The sequence below is a fragment of the Phoenix dactylifera genome, chromosome 16 (assembly GCF_051530095.1).
Source record: "Phoenix dactylifera cultivar Ajwa chromosome 16, Ajwa_hap1_PhDact_Kaust_v1.1, whole genome shotgun sequence".
Lineage (NCBI taxonomy): Eukaryota > Viridiplantae > Streptophyta > Magnoliopsida > Arecales > Arecaceae > Phoenix > Phoenix dactylifera.
The window spans coordinates 17706768-17723996 of record NC_143205.1 but is presented as its reverse complement, the minus strand read 5'-3'; the positions used below and the strand labels follow the sequence as shown (position 1 = coordinate 17723996).

Genomic DNA, 17229 nt, shown 5'->3' with positions numbered 1-17229 from the left:
ATTCGGGTAAGAATATTTTTGGGTTGCTGAACCTTTATAGATTTAATTAATTGAGGTGGGATGAACTTAATAACTATGTCACGCTCGAACCACGTTGAGAATTAGAAAAGTAATAGTTTTCTGAATACATAAAAAAGATGGTGCTAGCATAAAAGAAAAAAAGAATAACTAAAAGCAATCACATGATCTCCTTTCTTATTTCCTCTGGACAATAAAAGGTTAATACAAGCTTATGCCATAAGGGCAAAATTGTAGAAAGATCCTAATTAAATAAAAATGACATTATGGATCGAATAGATGAAAATTGGTGGTTCTGCGGAAAAATTTGGCATGAAAGCTCAGTAGGATTCAGCATTTGAAGTACATGTGCTTTGTTATAAGGAAAAGCGGATGTCGATTTCATCATCCTATATCTTCTCCAAGCATTGGCAAGGGATAGTATTATTTGAGATTCAAGCTCATTATGGATTCTAAATCCTAAACAAATACAGTAAAGCCTTAGTTTTTCTTGAGAGAGAGAGAGAGAGAGAGCTTGCGAGTCGAACTCTAAAGCTTTCCCATTATAACAGAGCAGAGCTTGATTAAAACTGCTTGGGTTAGAAGTAAATCGACATGAAAGACTTTGACAAGTGTTTGATGAATATTATTTTAATAGAATTTTATTGAATCGCTTCAATGGAAAATAATAGTCTTGGATTTCTAGCATGCCCAGCATCCTTTTAGTGGTTGTCTACATTGTTTGTTTTCTTAAATAATATATTTTATGCCACAAAAAATATCGCAGCTTGGCTTTTTGAATGCTCAAGCAGTAATTTAACCATATATTTGTCTTTAAAAAGTTGTAGCTGTATGGTTTTCCTCTGGTAATGTACTGGTAAAAGTCCATGTAGTCCAAGAAGGAAAAAGTCGCAAGCTCCCGATTATCTTGCAGAATTCTGCGTTGAAAGATAAGAAGTCTTCCATGACTTTGTTGAATCCAAAAGAGAAATCTGTTTTTAATTTCTACAAACTTCTAGGTGGATCTTGTCATGACTAAAACTCGCCTTGCAAGCCATCCTTGAAACAAAGTCACCATGGACCGCCATCACTTGCAGACTAGAAAATGGCACGTTGTGTGCAAATAGGATTACGATATTTTAATATTACTACCGATGGATGCACTCTTGGACTGGTTGCGTGATGTTTTCAAACCTATCATGGATCAGAATTTAGCCCAGGAAAAGACTGGCCTAGCCCGAATCTTTTAAGCCGGTCCGGCCCAGTTTATGTATGATAGAACCTTAACTGGGGCAGCATCTTTCTGGCCACTTGGGCCAGCCTGCTCCATTTAAACCCCGTTCACGTGTCTCTCTTATTGTAAGAAAATATAAAATATATAAATAAATGTATCTCATTTTATAAGCTTAAGCTTTTGGAATAAGTGGTGATTTCAACATGGTATCAGAGCAGAGGTCCTGGATTCAAAATAAACTTATATAAATAAATTACTATAAGTATATATAGTAAGAGTCCCGAACGAAATGGTGAGATTTCAATCCCATATCATGCTTCACTGACCTTTGGAGCAATGTCAATTAATGGATTTCCTCTAAAAGCTCTCACGTTCTTTCTTAATTTAGGAGCTGGGTGAAGGTTAAGTCAATCGATAATTTAGGCACGACTTTTTTCAAAAGGAAGAAAATAGAGAAAAGAATAGGCACGAGCATCCTCCTCTCAACACCAAGTAGCAAAGAAGGCGAAGATATGGATATGGGAAACTAGTAATATTTGAAGATTCATCTTATACCATAAACTCAATTTCTTGTATTATTTTGCTTTCGTTGGCTACTCTGTTGTAACATTACTAGACTTCTATAATCACTGCTACAAGATAATTATTACAAATATTTTGGATTTTGGAACAGCTAATTTACTTAGTACAACCAAGTAGCCTCACAGACTTTGACATGAGACTCCTCTTTTCCTTCCCCGATCCGATTCAACCCTCCGATCTCTCTATCCTTGTTTGCCGGGACAGAACGAAGAAGACGAACGGAGAGAACAGAGCTTTTTTCCTTAGAAGTGTCATGACTGATTAAAAGGTCTCTAGTTGCAGCAGTCCAAGTTGTTTCCATAGCTCACTCCCAGTGTGTCACAACATCTCTTGTAGAAGCCGATGAGGTCTGCCACCCTGCCATCCTGCCTCTTGCCACACCCGACCCCTCCATTGGTGATGGTGGTGATGACACCGTATCCCGGAGCATGTCCTGCTGCTCAATCGGCAGCCGACGGCATCCATCGCCCGGTGATGACATCATGGGGTGATGGTTTAGGGGATTGTGGGATCGTCCAGAACCATAACGCCGTCTTGAAGGAGACAACCGGGTCGGCAGCGACCAAGTCCAGATCGCTAAGAGGGTCCTTGCCGATGACTCTTCCATCCGGTCCATAGTTGCAGTTGCTGTACGAGTTGAATTATATGTTGGAAATCAAAGTAGCTGTGCACCTTAAAATTACTATTTATAATTTGAAATAATAAATGTAAATAAAACTCTATATCTATAAAATTTTGTGAAAAATTAATTGGTAGAAAACTTATTTGGATCGAGGCATGTGATCAACACTATCCTAAGAACGTAATTTTCTCTCTAGGTGCGAGCCTGCATATTTTAGATCGAAGAGACGATCACTGGGGAGACATGATCCAACTGACTTCTTCAAATATCTAGAAAAGAATAGAAGAAGAAAAATCGAAAAATAAAGAGAGAAGAATTCTCTATCTCAATCTCTCTCAGGAAGCAAAGCAGAGGGAAAAAAAAATAAAGAAGAGAGTGGAGAGTGGATTGAGTTGGATTAATCCTGATGATATATCCATAGCCTATTTATAGACTCTTCCGGATGATCGAGGAGACGCAATAGTTTCCGAGAATGCATAACATTTCAAAAACACCGTATTTTATTGGCAACCAAAGTTCTCATCCAAAACTCTTCTAAAAAAGGCATTGGCCAAAAAAAAAAAAACCATTTAAAAAAAATAAAACTCAAACACTATCTATATATCTATCTATATATATATATATATATATATATATATATATATATATCTTAGTTAGCTGTACTGACTTATGACAAGTTTAATTCATGGCCAAGTTAGTTTGTTGCAAGGTAAGCCAGTTATGTTGAAGTCTTAAGCTAGATAGATAGCTCAAAGATAGCTATCATGTGATACCCAATGACAAAAATCTAATCTAAAACGAATATACTAGAGAAGTGGTATACTACTTACTAGAAGATCTGGATAGGTCTTCTGCCATAGTATTTCTTTCCTGGAGCAACATGGCCACCGTGCACTCTGGAGTCTGGACGCAGTATTCCGGGGGATTGCCTTGCTCTTGTTTATAAGAGTAGCCCCAAGCGTAAGGGTCATCGGTTGCACTTTGACCACCCACCTAGCCAAATAAATTAAACACCACCATCATCATATGGCTATAGAAACTGAGATGAACTAAAGCGAAGAAGACCAAACGTAAAAGTAAAGCGGTTTTAGACCCTCACGAGAGAGAAGAGGAATGCGTGGAAGCTGAGGATTTCGTGTATTTATTGATGAGTGGGCGATCACGACCGACTTGGTCTTCATATTGGTTTTCGTATATTTAATTTCTTTACTTGTAGCATCTCTCTCTTTGGAGGAGTAACGGAGGAAGCAAGGAGCTTCCCCTATTTTATTAAGCAATCTCTACCATTCGTTTCACACCTAAAGCGGTTAGATACTACAATCGATCAAATAAATTTCCCAATCCCAACAATCCAAAATACGGATCCCCTCACCCGAATCTGGACAGCATTCCAAGCCCTGCCAATGAGGATCCATTTTATGAATCAAAGTTTGTCAAACCTCAAGAACATTTCACAGCTTCTTGTTATCAATCAGGATGAAAACTTTCATAAATCAGTGTCAGTTTTACAGAGAAGCTGGAACAAGTTTGGGTCAAGTTCCAGCAAACGAAGTCAGTAGCTTCATCAAGAAACTCACACTAGCATGAACTGAGAATTTATGTAATTAATAACTGAATGTACAAGGCTGATTTACACCAATTCAACAATCTGAAAGAATGCATTGTTACACAGAGCTAATAATTTACAAATATGTTAACCTTATTTTCTTTTCTTCTTGCAGTTGTCGTACCAGGATTGGGTGCAGGAAATAGGCCATTCTCTTGAGAGCATCCAGGATCAACATGTCAACCAAAGCCTTAAATCAGTCTCCTTGCCCCTTCCCCTCAACATATTGGATATTTCAGATACATTATGCAAAAAATGAGCATTCAACTGGTTTAGCCTCTCCTCTCCTGACCATGCAGATTTCACCTTTCAAAAAACAAGAATAGGCAGCCGCTCTTATCAGCAAGACCACAAGTCTGCCAACACATGCATTGCACTCCATCATCGCGTTCGTTACTTGATCACATTTTGAACATACCTAAGTATTAGCTTCCCTATACAGCAAGAATTGTAGCTTGGTCTACATGCTGTATGCCAGATATCTTCCAAGGCTGACATTGACCTACACATATCTGTGAATGCTCATGATTGCTGATATGAATCTTGCCCTAGTTCAGAAAGAAATTCTTAGATTCTCCAAATGCAGCAGTTCAAGAACTTACTTTTGATACGACCTCGGGGCAGAAGCCATTTCCGAATGCTGATACTGACCCCTAAAAATCTGTACATGCTCATGGATGGATAATACGTGCTCTCTATAGCTCAACCAGGAAAAAGAAATCCAAATTCTCAATTCAGAGATGGACTTCTCCAAATGCAGCAGCTGGCAGAAGGAATGGTTGATTGATCACAGGCAGCAAGACCCGACTATTAAATTTGTATCTGGTATCTAGGATAGCTGACAATAAGAGGCCAACAATATGATATCATCACAGAGAATCCTCGACATTTCCTTCACCTCCTTTTTACCTACTACACCAGAACCTGAAAATTGCCTTTTGCTCTCATCTTTTTGCTTCATTCTTCCTACTTCTCTACCAATGTAGCAGACTGGCATTGCGATTTTGATGCAAAAAATTCCTTGATAGTGGCATTTTAAAATTTGCCATGCAGACAGATGCTTTTGTTGCTTTTCATGTCAGAGACCAGCCACCATGATGCTGGCATGAGACTGATTCATGTTTTGGTGCATTCCATACCTCATCAGCAAATCCAATGGCACAAGGTCTAAGAAATAACTTCACAAAGTAAGAAAATAGTTACAAAGAAGCTCTGAATCGTGTGCCGATGAACTGCTTTTTATCACTGATGACACAATTAGCCGTCCAACTAGACCTTTGACATGGATAGCAGAGATCATCCAAAAGATGTTTCCTCCTCATCTTACCTCCAGCTGATGGATTTCATAATACATTTGTAGGTTTCCATTAATGTTCCTTTCCAATACCTCCTTTGCATGAGTGGGTGTATCTACCATGGAAATGGACTGGACGCACAATACAGACGTTGGATAGCAAGTCTTACATGAAACTATGAAACTTTTACATTCTCTCTGGCCAACCTTTGTTTCTCTTCCTCAGTACGCAAGTTGAGTTCCTCATATGCTTTCATGGTACTAGCTGCAAAATTTTCCATAGCTTCAAAGATTTCTCTCAAACTTGATTGCAGACTACCTACTTCAGCAGCTAAGTCCTGATGCACTCCTTCAGATAAGGCTATACCACTGTGATTGGATATTAGGACTAATTTCTTGTTTTGTGCTTCCAATGCCTTGCGCATTTGCTGTTCATCTCTTTCCAAGATCCTGACTGTCCTATCCATATCTCTATTTGCCATCAGTCTCTGGCGCTGTTCGAGCTTATGCTGTTCCCAAAGGTGAAGAACATTTGTGGAGAAAGCTTTCATAGCATTGACTACTTCCGCCTCGGATATCCTATCCATAGTTTGTGTCCAGTAATTACAGATGACAAATACAGGAGGCGCACCTAACCTTCCTGGAGAAAAGGGTGGAACTCCATCATCTGTTTCTTCAGGCACATAACGAAGACCTTTTACAAGCCAACCATTCAAGGCTTTGACAAAACTCCTCTGAGCACAAACCCAGGCAAAGAAATTGCTAATCCATTCCAGCAGCTCCAGCTCTAGCTGCTTGGTTGCTTCCATATGAGCATCACTAAGCTTTCCACCAGCTACAATAGAATCTAGGTTTTGAGCTTCTGATACAGCTTGACACTGAATATGATGGCATTCGAACATAAATCTCCACATTCTCATTAACCTGAAAAATTATTTTCATCTAAATTAAACATATATCGGGTTAAAGCTCATACTTACTAGCAACAGCAAAGGCCAATGCATACCAGATCAGTGCTATTCAATGTTTTTCCTATCCAGAAAGAGTTAAATTCACAATGGCATGCATGCACATGCTGAAAATATAAACTTAAGGTACAACAATGTTCACTAACTTCATATTAAGAATGACATCAGCTTTTTTTTAGAAAAAAAAAGTAGCAATAACCTCATATTACATGTTGATCTAGCACGCAGGCATGCAGGCATCAAATAAAAGATAAGTTGCATCTTACCTAGATTGGACACATGGACCAAATTAAAGAACAAGTTTATGTATCAGAATTAAAAAATTCCATCTGCTTTCTACTAGAGCATATCCCATAGTCCCACAAATCAGAAAAAAAATATATTCAAGTCTGGTGAAGTAAAGCAATTAATCTGGCTGTGATAGTCATAAAAGTTGCAACGATTATTCTTCCATGATTCTCTTTGCTAATGTTTTTCATTCTTTTTTAATGTTAAAAATGGAACTAATATTTATTCTTTTTTGAGGGATTAAGTGATATTTGTTCACAATCCTGACATATTACTATCATTTTTTTTTCATATATTTTATAGCTGATGACATGTCTTTTCAATTGTTTGTTAGTATCTTTGCAAATGTTTGCTAATTTTTTTTTTGTTCATGAAAGAATGGATTGATATAAGCTCTATCACCATTTTCCTTCAACTACTCTTCAATACATTTGCTTGGTGAACAATCTATTGTTTCCATGCCAGTGAACGGCAATGGTTGTGCTGCCCAACCTATCAGAATCTATTGGTTGAGACATGTCCAGTGAAGTTTTGAGGGTTCTCTGTGCAAGGCTGGCAGCTACCAATGTCATATTTAAAGTAACGAAACCTTGGTTTGTATGGTGCATGTGGTTTATTTGATAAAGGGAATTTTTGATGGATTGCACTGATCTCTTAGAAGCAATAGATTTGATAAATATACTCCTGATTCGTCCACACTAAAATGGTCATTTCGTACTTCTGTTTTAAACAGAAATACAAAGTGACCATGAGTTTACTGATACTTCTATTTGAGAGTATATGTAAGGGTAAAATTACTAAGAATAATGTATTTCTTGTTTTTCAATTCTTTTCCTTCCCAAGGTTCTCATCTAAAGCTAAGATCTCTATCTGAATCAGTATTGGACACCCCCGGATATAATATATAGAAAATCTCAGCCTGTAATATCTTGGCAAATAGAAACAGATAGATTCTAAGATATCAGCCAATACAATATAAATATAGTAGCAAATACTTCTCAACCACCTTTTCACCTAAATAAACATTTTAATGAAGGGTTTTTTTTGTCTGCGATCTTCGTCATCTTAGTATTGAGCCGAGACCGAGATGAACCAAGATCTCAGTTTTGTTAAAGCCCAGCACAAAAGCTTAAGCAATTAGGTGGATGAACCATGAGTATATAAGACAAAGTAGAATCCCTAAGCTATCCAATGTGTGACTATTCTTCAATATGTTTATCTCGGTCAACATGTGAGAAAAGGACCTAAGATATATCCAACAGGTAAAAAGGTGATTAAAATATATCCAAAAATAAATTTATATCATATCAATTGATATCTCAAAACTTCTCGATTTACATTGACTGAGATATTTGGACCCAGGATATTTGTATATATCATATCACGGGGTGTTCAATATTAATACAAACTGAGACCACAGCCAAGATGAAAACCTTGGTTTTGACTAATGAATTCAAAATCAACACCTTAATATAGTTTCTAATCTTGGGTTCACCATATCGGATGAGATTGTGCGAGACCGCATGACCGTACCATACTGCTCCAACATGAAACTGGCATAGTAAGTGTGCCGAGACACACAAATATTGTGTACTGGTCCATAATGACCATGCCGGTGTGTACCAAGGTTACCATATCGACGTAAATATCAATAGTTTTTCATTTTTTCAGAGTTGCTAGTTTTGGCAAATACCATCAGCACTAGTATCAAACTGGCACCTTACCATTTTGATAAAAAAAGGGAACGTAGTTTGATATTGATATTTAAACTTGTGTCAGATTTTGATTTTGATGTCTCAGTCTACAATATCAGCCAAGAGCTTATAATATCTCCGCTCCTAAACTTTTCTACCTTCCATATCAGCCAAGATAAATCAAGATATCAGTTCATCATCAAGATCTTGACTTATAGAAACACCATTCCTTGCTTAGATTCACTATCTTGGGAGTTTTATTTTTCTTTCTAATGTGAGATCATGTGAGATATGTTGGAACATATACTCTGGATAGATGACAAACATCTCATGAATTTGCATTTTCGCATTGTATAGTTATAAATTATTTATTTTAGAACCCTGTTCATGCATTTCTTTTTAGTAATTAATGAAGGTAACTATATTGCTATTTTATTTAGCTGTATTCAAGAGTTATAATATGCATTATCAAATATTGGCTGCTTGCTTCTTATATGGGACATTAAATTCTCTCTAACAACTTGCATTGATGTTCTAATAAGCTTGATGGTGGGTGTTAGTTGTCTCTAATATTCTTTGATGCTCTAATGATATCAAAACATCACAAGATCTTGTGCCTTGATGTTGGATGAAAGCTAATCAAGAAGATTACATTTTCGACCTATATTATTATCTTGTTAGCTTCATCACTAATTGAACTTTTACTGGTTTGCAGCAGGTGACTGTTCTAACAAATGAACAAAGCATCTACTTATAACACACCAGCTCCTGGCATATGATCAATCTCTTCTCAGCATAAAATGTTAGCATTGTATTTGCATAATAGTATTTTTAAAGGTGATGTAGTATAGATTATAGACTAAAGATTTCTAATAAGGTCATCTAATTTTTCTGCTCATATATTGCACCCTAGTTCACGGTGAGATTATTCAAGAACTGATATTGCACCAAAAGCCTCATTAGAGTTGGAAGAAACAATGTGTACCATGAAAGCTTGCGACACTACCATTTTCCAAGTACAACATTGCAAGGATTAAAGAAAATGAATGTTGATGATGGTAACGAATATTTTTCATGCATTTACTGATAAAGATTATGAGTTACAACAGGAACATCAAAAATGCACAAGGAATCATGAATGAATGCATTTTATTTTTATATACTAATCAAAAAGGATGAGTTGTGTAATATAGAATGATAGCCGCATGATGGAGAACTTATAAATGGAAAATGGTAGTCTATTTTTGATAATCCCATAATAGAAAGATTACTCAAAACAAAAGCACATATCTTATTAACCTGAAGACCACGCCATTTTCTGAAAGGCAATTTGTGTTTTCTCTATAAATTGAGATTATGAAAATTAATGTCAAACCTCAGTGCAAGAAAGTGGCAAATGTGATATCATCATAAGTTCATAAATATGAGAAACAAACCTTATCCAAATTATTAATGACTACTCTCACAATTTAAAATGTAGTGGGATCTCCATATCAAATATTCTGTACAGATATACACAGAAGTTTTAATACATGCAAGAATATGGCAAGTTTCAAACCATGCATAAGTACAGGCCATGGATTCAGTATCTCTAAGCCATAGCATAATAGTACCTAAAATGCCAAAATGCATAATTTACCAATCAAAAGAAAATACGTAAGTTACTAAGTGAAGCGGGCATGGCAATGAATTTGGGAGCATGTCAAATGATGCAACTCTCTCAAGAAAAATTTTGGATAGGAAAACATCTAGGAAGTGGCTTTAGGATGAGTTTCTAAAGAGGGTCTGGCACATTAAGTAGAAGTTTCTAGCTATCCACCACCAAGGTTCCCCGAACTAGTACCGGAAAGTGTACCGGCCGATGGCCAATTCAGCATGGTATAGATCCGTGCCGTGCCATTTCGGTCTGTCTCAAAACAGGGAGAGATACAGAGAGAGGGGATGAGGAAAAGGAAGGGGGAAGGGAGAAAGAGAGAGAGAGAGAGAGAGAGAGAGAGAGAGAGAGGTAGAGGGTCGAGGAAAACCGTAACCCTTAGAGTGTGTGCAAGAGAGAGAGGGAGAGCGCGAGAAGAAAGGAGGGAGGAAGGGGGAAAGTTGGAGGGAAACATTAACGTTGATCCTCAGAGAGGGGGAGAGAGAGAGAGAGAGAGAGGTAGAAGGAGAGGGAGAGGGATGGAGGAAGAGAGAGAGAACTTACCGGTGTTCGTGATGAGAGAAAGGACATCAACCGCTAAGGGGGCGTCTCTTGAAACATCATGACATGGTGGTGGGGGGGGGGGGGGGGGAGCTCATCACTCAAACCACTCCGAGTTTAATAAATCAAGCGAAGGCTGAACTGGAGGCGAAACAAAGGGTGGCGAGAGGTTTTATAACCGAACCAGCCCAACCTAGTTGAACCGCTCTGACTTGGCATCAGTTTGGTTCGGTATGGACCGAACAGTCCGATTTGGGTCCGGTCGGCAAACCATGCCCCTCATGTTCCCAAACTAAAAAATTAAATTCTATGGTAATTCATGATGAGAAGATGCCTTTTTTTAGTGCTCATATCCAAAAATGTATTGAATAGAATGTATTAAAGTTTCAATGACAAGGTGAGACCTTAAACTTTAATACGAAAAGAACAATCTTAACACAAGCCAAAAATTTCAGCAAGCATCGTTTGGTTATGGCCTTAAATATTGAGCCTTACAATTGTCATCAATTTGACCTCCCTCCATCCAAGATGCATGTGGGGGATAGTCATGTAGGATGAAAGGGGAATGCGCATACGGGTGAGCTAGCGATGAAAGGAGGAGAAAACTAAATTTTACCCTATGTTACACTAATGTTTGAGATATGCAATGTAGATAGTTGATTCTAGAGGAGGGAAACCTTGTAATTTACTCAAGGGGGAATATTTGATGGATGGTTGCTACACAATCCATTATAATTGTTTGGAAAGCATCTTAAAAATTTACTCAAAGTCATAGTTGTCATAGGTGACACCCAGGATACCTCTAGCACCTGGGCGAGGCTTGCCTGATCGGGCTTATGCCCAATCACTTGCCCAATAAAGTGGACAGCCACCTAGAGAGACGTGCAAACACCCAAATTCGCCTAAATTGGATGGTGCTCCCCAACTCAGCTCAGCTCAACTAAAAACCAAATGTGATTGGGTCCGAACCAATGGCTAGGGTGAAATTAGAAGGAATAAAGAAAAGGAGTGAGGGGCCTAGCACATCATATCTTCACTCTCGTCCCTTTGCTAGGGCATGGATGAAGGCATTCTCGTCACCACCCTCTCACTCGCATTCTAGTGGATGGGTAGCCCGCTCATCACTTTGTTTGTTTTGTTTACCTTCTTTGCATCCTCTCTCTATAGCCAACTAGCTAGCAAGGCTTCCATGACTGGTTGGCTCTTTTTATGCATCCATCTTTCATCCTTTCTCCTGATTCTTGTCCCTTTTTTTATTTTAAAGAAAATTTGGTGATTCTTTTCCACAATCCATGCATTAATATGAGATAAAGATAGGGCTTTTTCTATACTTTCCACAATCTTTTCCCTTTTTTTGATATTGGATCCCTATTCTTCATTCCTTTATTGCCAATCTTTGCCTCATTTGGACGTGAGTTTTTGTTTTGTTAATTCTTTAATGCACCAGGATTCTTGTTGAATAGATCTTAAATGAAAAAGAGAACAAAAAAGGTGGAATTTGAAACATAGATCTGAGTAATTTTCTTATTTCTGCTATGTATTTTGATTCTTTTCCTTTTTCTCTATGATTTTCTTTTTAAACAAACCCATATGACAAAAGATAGAGAGAAGAAAATGAAGAAATTTATGGTTGTAAAAAGATGATTTCAAGAGTGTAATCGAAATTTCCATGGCTTATTCAGAACCATTAGATAAGAAATATGTGAATTTAAATGGAGATTTGAACCCACATCTACATTCATTCAATAGAGAATGCGTGCTAAATCATTTGAGGTTAGACAACACAGGTCTTTTGTATTTCCATTCTTTAAATTTAGATCAATGTCTTACTAAGTTGTTATATTTTAAGTATAAATCATGCGTTGATTGATTTCTGTCATATGAATATTTGATATTGATAGTTTGTTGAGAATATTGCAAGTTTTAATCATTGATTGAAATATATTACGGTATAAATTATTTTGTATATATTGTACAAATTTTGTCGCCCGGGCAATCGCCTTATCACTTGGGTGGGTTATCACCTAGGCTACAGGCAGGTCCATCGCCTAGGGTTGCCTAAGCTATTTGACAGTTATGCTCCAAGTTTAGGCTTATGAACTTCTTTTCCTTTTATAGTGATTGTAGAGAGCAGTTGTAAAGGAGTGTATTTGCCAAAAGAAGAATGCATTTACAATCAACTCATTGACAAATGGCTAAAAATTCACATGTGGAGACTCCAGATCCACGTACAAAGGTTAAAATATGTGAGCATGACTGTACACACATGTGCAGGCATATCTATGTTTATGCTTACATCTAAATATGCATGCATGGGTGCATGCAGACATAAAACATAATGGACATAAAACTTAGTCACGTACCCTTGGATAAGCTCACTAATCTGTGGCCATAATTCATCGTCCCTCAGCTTACTAATCTTATTTGAAATAGAATCAACAATTTGAATTGCTATTTTGATCTTTGTAGATAACTTCCTGATCAAAGTTTGAGCTGCCTCAAGCTTGTGAGCCTCCTCACCCCTTTCACTCAAGCGTTTCAGCTGTTCGCATTTTCTATCATAGAGTACCCGCATCTTTTCCTCAGCCTGCAGAAGTGAGCAAAAATAAACTAAAGCTAGCAATACACAAACACAAAATAAATAAAGCATCATCAATCATGCTACCATCTGTCAATAATCATATCTTAAAATAGTAAATACGAGGCCCTTCATGATGGAACACGTGTGCACTTTTAATTCTTACCCAAAGTGTCATTGAGTTGTTGAGTTCAGTATGCATGACAGTGGAATCTTAAGATCAAGACAAGGTTTTAAAATACAGATGTCTCATTGTACCTCTGTTATTACAGTGCCGGTGCAATAAGAAGATAAACCAAGATGTCCAGAAGGAAAGTGAAAGAATATTCTAAACGGCTGAGACTTACAGAGATGTGATATTCAAAGACCAGGAAAATCGTCCAACAAGGTAAAAGCACTATTAACCTTCCTTTTGTGATGTTGATCTTACTCTTTACTAAATTCTTGTGCCATCTTCTTCTCTTACCATCCACCGGCAACATAGTTGATGCGCCATTGAATCTATATCACCTCCTTTGCAAACATTGCTGATGTCCCATTGGATCAATCTAAACTCTCAATAGGTGGCCTTCCCCTCTCTTTCCCAATTCTCTTCCCCTTGGTCAGAACCCTACTCTGGCCTGGTGGATCCACCATCCACTGTCACCACTGTCAATGTCATTCATCTCAAACTCACCTTTCTAAAAGAAGTCGCCTGCATCCCACCAAGTGCTGCATTTTCATCACTGCAAACCCTCTTGTCCAGGCTTGACAATAGAGATGTAATCACTGATGACTTCATGTCCCCACCAACCAGTCCCCACAACAAGGATCCAATCCTCCCAATCCAAGAAAAGATCGATGGTATGAAGATCGATGGTATGAAGATCGATGCTAAGCAATGTTCAACACATATCAGCTTATAATGGCCAAGATATTAGTGCCCAATATTTTACAAATATCAGATAGGCATGACACAAATGACATCTCAGCTGAGATGAAAACATTGGTGCAAAACACTGTTGATATCAATGTAATAGCATCATACTCAAATGCCTGAGGAAAGAAAGTGATAGGAAAACAACTTGGTGACAAAGATTCCTAACACCCAACATGTCTTTCTACATGCATAAAAACCATCAGGCCATTTTCTTGCTAAAGAAATTAATTGAAAAGCGACAAAAGAATAGAATCTAAGTATGCACTTTAATGTCTGAAGAAATGCATAGGAGCTAGTGTAATTTCTTAGAAACGATCTATAACTAATTATGATGCAGAAGCCAAAAAATATGACCATTAACTACTTAAGTTATAGTGTATGTAATCCCGATATTAGCACGGGTTAAAGAGAGGAAATAATAGAAATTACAAGTCCATTGAATCTTTGGTACTGACAACTATTGACCCACACTCAATCATTACTAAATCAATAATTATTGACTTAATTGTACATATGGATGCTTCTGTCAAAGGATAAGGCTCGATGCAAAACAAAAGAAATCAGCTTCAGCAGCATCACAAAGACAACCAAAAGTTTGTAAACATACCTTGACTTCATCAAGGAGCTTCTGTTCCCACATGTACAACTTCTGCAACGTCGATGAAAGATTACCACAGGTCATTGCCTTATCCTCTTCATATTCCAATAAGCCCTCATTTTTAGAAGTGGAGGGCGGAAGCCCGCAAACCATCACGGCGGACACTGCTTCAAGTAACAATTTATGGAAATTTATTCAAAAGTTGCTCCAAACCGAACAATTTATATAAAAGCAGAAAAAAAAAAATCGACTTGGTTGCTTCACCTTTATAAACAGAATTCTTCTGGTGGTATGGGAGCTTTCCCACTTCAAGCATTTTGGATACCTCATTGGCCGACTCGGACGCCCTATCAAACTGAGTCTTAATCTCCCGCACAACCTCGGAAACATCATGATACCTTCGGGGAGGAGGAACAGCAGCCACATTCCGCTGCTCCTCCTGTCGCTGAACCTCATCAGCCACTACGTTCTTCTCAACCACATGAACCTCGTGTTCTGAACCGCCATCACTAGTACCCTCCCCTGACTTGGACGTGCGATGAAGACCCTCCTCGACATCGCTGATACTATCCTCTTTCGCTGCCACAGCAGCAGCCTTGGCAGAGTAGTCTCCTGGAGCAGCAGAAGCAGCAGCAGCAGCAGAGGTGGAAGCCATAGACTTTTGGTCACCATAGGCTTCCTTGACGACCTCGTGCTCCTCGTCCTCCAGATCGGGAATCCCTTCCTCCTCTCTGACCTCCTTTGAGCTCCGGCTAGGGGTATAGGGAGCATAGTAGCCATCGTCGTAGGACTCGAAGGGGTTGAGGAAGTCCCAAGTGGAGGTCCTCGGCGGCGACGGGGGAGGCGGCGGGGTCTTGGAGGACGAGGGAGAAGCCATGCTTGCCACGGTGGGGGGCTGCGGAATGTTGGGAGGAGGAGAAGAAGATCCAAAGAAGCCACCCACGCCACCATAGCTCGGATAAGGGTAAGGGTAAGGGTAAAAGCTTGGATTTTGAGGGGGATAGGCGTAGCCATAGTAAGGGTAGGCAGAGGGTGGTGGCTCGGAGGAGCCGAAGTGGACGGCTTCGGGGCTCCGCGGCCGCTGTTCGAAGGAGATGGAGGGGGTGGTGGGATGGTTGCGGGCGTAGTTAACGTTGACGAAGGTGGGGCCCGGGGCGCCATCGGGGTGGAGGTCGACCGGAGACGATCCGTTGGAGTGGAGGTGGAATTCCTCGTCTTCGTCGGAGTCCTCGTCGGAGGACTGGAAATGGATATGGGAGGAGCCGGAGTGGGAGCGGGAGTGGTGGCCGCCGGCGCCGGCGGAGGCAGAAGCGGGGATTGCAGCGGGGGGAGGGGATGGGGGCATAGGGGGTAGCGGGTCACCCTTGCGGTGAGCCGGGAGGGGGAGGATGGGGGATCCCAGCGGCACTGAGTGGCCGCCGTGGAGGAATGTGTGTAGGGCGGCCCCGACGGAGCGGAGAGAGAGGGAGTACGCCGCATGGGCGTCGGCGAGGGCGTAGCGGTGGCGGATTGCGTCCGCCAGCAGCAGTGTGCGCTCTCGGCAGAGAGCCACCGCCTCCTGATCCTCCAGCTTCGACCCCGCACAACCCATCGCAACGAACAAGCAGAAGAAATCAAGAAAAACCGAGAGGACAAGGAAGCAGAGAACGGATCATCACATCACATCATAAGGAGGAGGATCATCAAAGCGAACCGGAGGAGGAGAGAGAATAGATCAGATCTAGGGTTCGGAGGGAGGAGAGAGAATGGGGAAAGGAAGAACGGGATGAATATGGGGGGGTAGTGTTTGCTTTTGGGCGCCAGCGAGGAAGCGTCGTCGGGATGCAGGGAAGGAGGTTGTGGGGTTCGAAGGAGGGGAGAGCGCAGATAAGGGGCAAAAACCATGGCAGCGTCGTCGATATTATTGAGAGAAAAAGGAGAGTATTAATGACAGTAGGAGAGAGAGAGAGGAGGGAGGATGGTTCGAAGAAAAGTACAGCGAAATTATGAGAGCCGGACAGGAGAATTTCTTTCCGCTTTAGGAGAGAGAAAGGGGGTGGGGGTGGGGTGGGGAGCGTGAGAGAACGCGGTGAGGGAGAGAAAGAGAGAAGAGAGGAGAGAGAGAGAGAGAGAGAGAGAGAGAGAGAGAGAGAGAGAGAGAAGGGGGAGGGGAGGGGATGGGGAGCTGTCCGTACATTGACGCTTGTCGCCGCCGTGTGACGCTTTTTATTTTAGATTTTTTTATTAGCTTTTGTTGGATTACTGTTAGAAACCGACATGATGACATGAATGCCCCTCGCGTGAATCAAGGCCAAACTTTTAATATATATATTTTTAATACAACGGCCCCTCACATCAGTGCATCTAATAAAATTAAAATTAAAAAATTAGCAAGAAAAAATAATTTTTTTATATTTTTTTTACTGATGTACAACAAAAAAAAAAAAAAAGCCGATCCGATCAAAAATATTGTTTGCCCCTCGATATACTATAGTAATTCGAAAAAGACCACATTTTTTCGAGAGCATATGTATCTATCAAAATAATGAATATTCATTGTTATAGTTATGCTTGTCTCGAATCCACTCTTCATTGTAGTCATTCATAGTTCTATTTTGCGAGTGAAAATAATGGCATCTATAAGCTATGATCAGATCCATGTATTTAGCACGGTGC

At 39.7% G+C, this 17229-nt stretch overlaps 1 protein-coding gene and 1 pseudogene across 4 annotated transcripts; both read right to left on the bottom strand.

The window, feature by feature from the left end:
• Nucleotides 1-1176: 1176 nt before the first annotated feature.
• On the bottom strand, nt 1177-5038 carry LOC148699774 (endochitinase pseudogene; annotated as a pseudogene). Its single transcript, XR_015973938.1, has 3 exons — nt 4940-5038; nt 3266-3428; nt 1177-2440 (listed from the first exon to the last, which is right to left on the bottom strand). The product of XR_015973938.1 is annotated as an endochitinase pseudogene (transcript).
• On the bottom strand, nt 4015-16751 carry LOC103701077 (uncharacterized). 3 transcript variants are annotated; one of them, XR_015974080.1, is made up of 5 exons: nt 14839-16648; nt 14584-14738; nt 12843-13066; nt 4644-6259; nt 4015-4553 (listed from the first exon to the last, which is right to left on the bottom strand). XR_015974080.1 is itself a non-coding variant. In XM_008783033.4 (4 exons), exons 1-4 carry the CDS (start codon nt 16163-16165, stop codon nt 5512-5514), a joined length of 2454 nt encoding a protein of 817 aa, XP_008781255.3. In that variant the 5' UTR covers nt 16166-16751; the 3' UTR covers nt 4015-5511. The 3 variants fall into 3 exon arrangements, 1 of the variants encoding a protein (XP_008781255.3); XR_015974081.1 differs by having other exon boundaries at nt 4015-4543; XM_008783033.4 differs by having other exon boundaries at nt 4015-6259; nt 14839-16751.
• Nucleotides 16752-17229: the final 478 nt, after the last annotated feature.

What these genes read in the sequence shown, in the direction of transcription:
- LOC103701077 (XM_008783033.4), bottom strand. Translation starts at nt 16,165, where the DNA reads ATGGGTTGTGCGGGGTCGAAGCTGGAGGATCAGGAGGCGGTGGCTCTC. An exon ending in GAAGAATTCTGTTTATAAAG is followed by an intron (nt 14,739 to 14,838) that starts GTGAAGCAACCA and finishes TACTTGAAGCAG; the next exon opens with TGTCCGCCGTGATGGTTTGC. An exon ending in ATTAGTGAGCTTATCCAAGG is followed by an intron (nt 6,260 to 12,842) that starts GTACGTGACTAA and finishes ATAATTTTTCAG; the next exon opens with GTTAATGAGAATGTGGAGAT.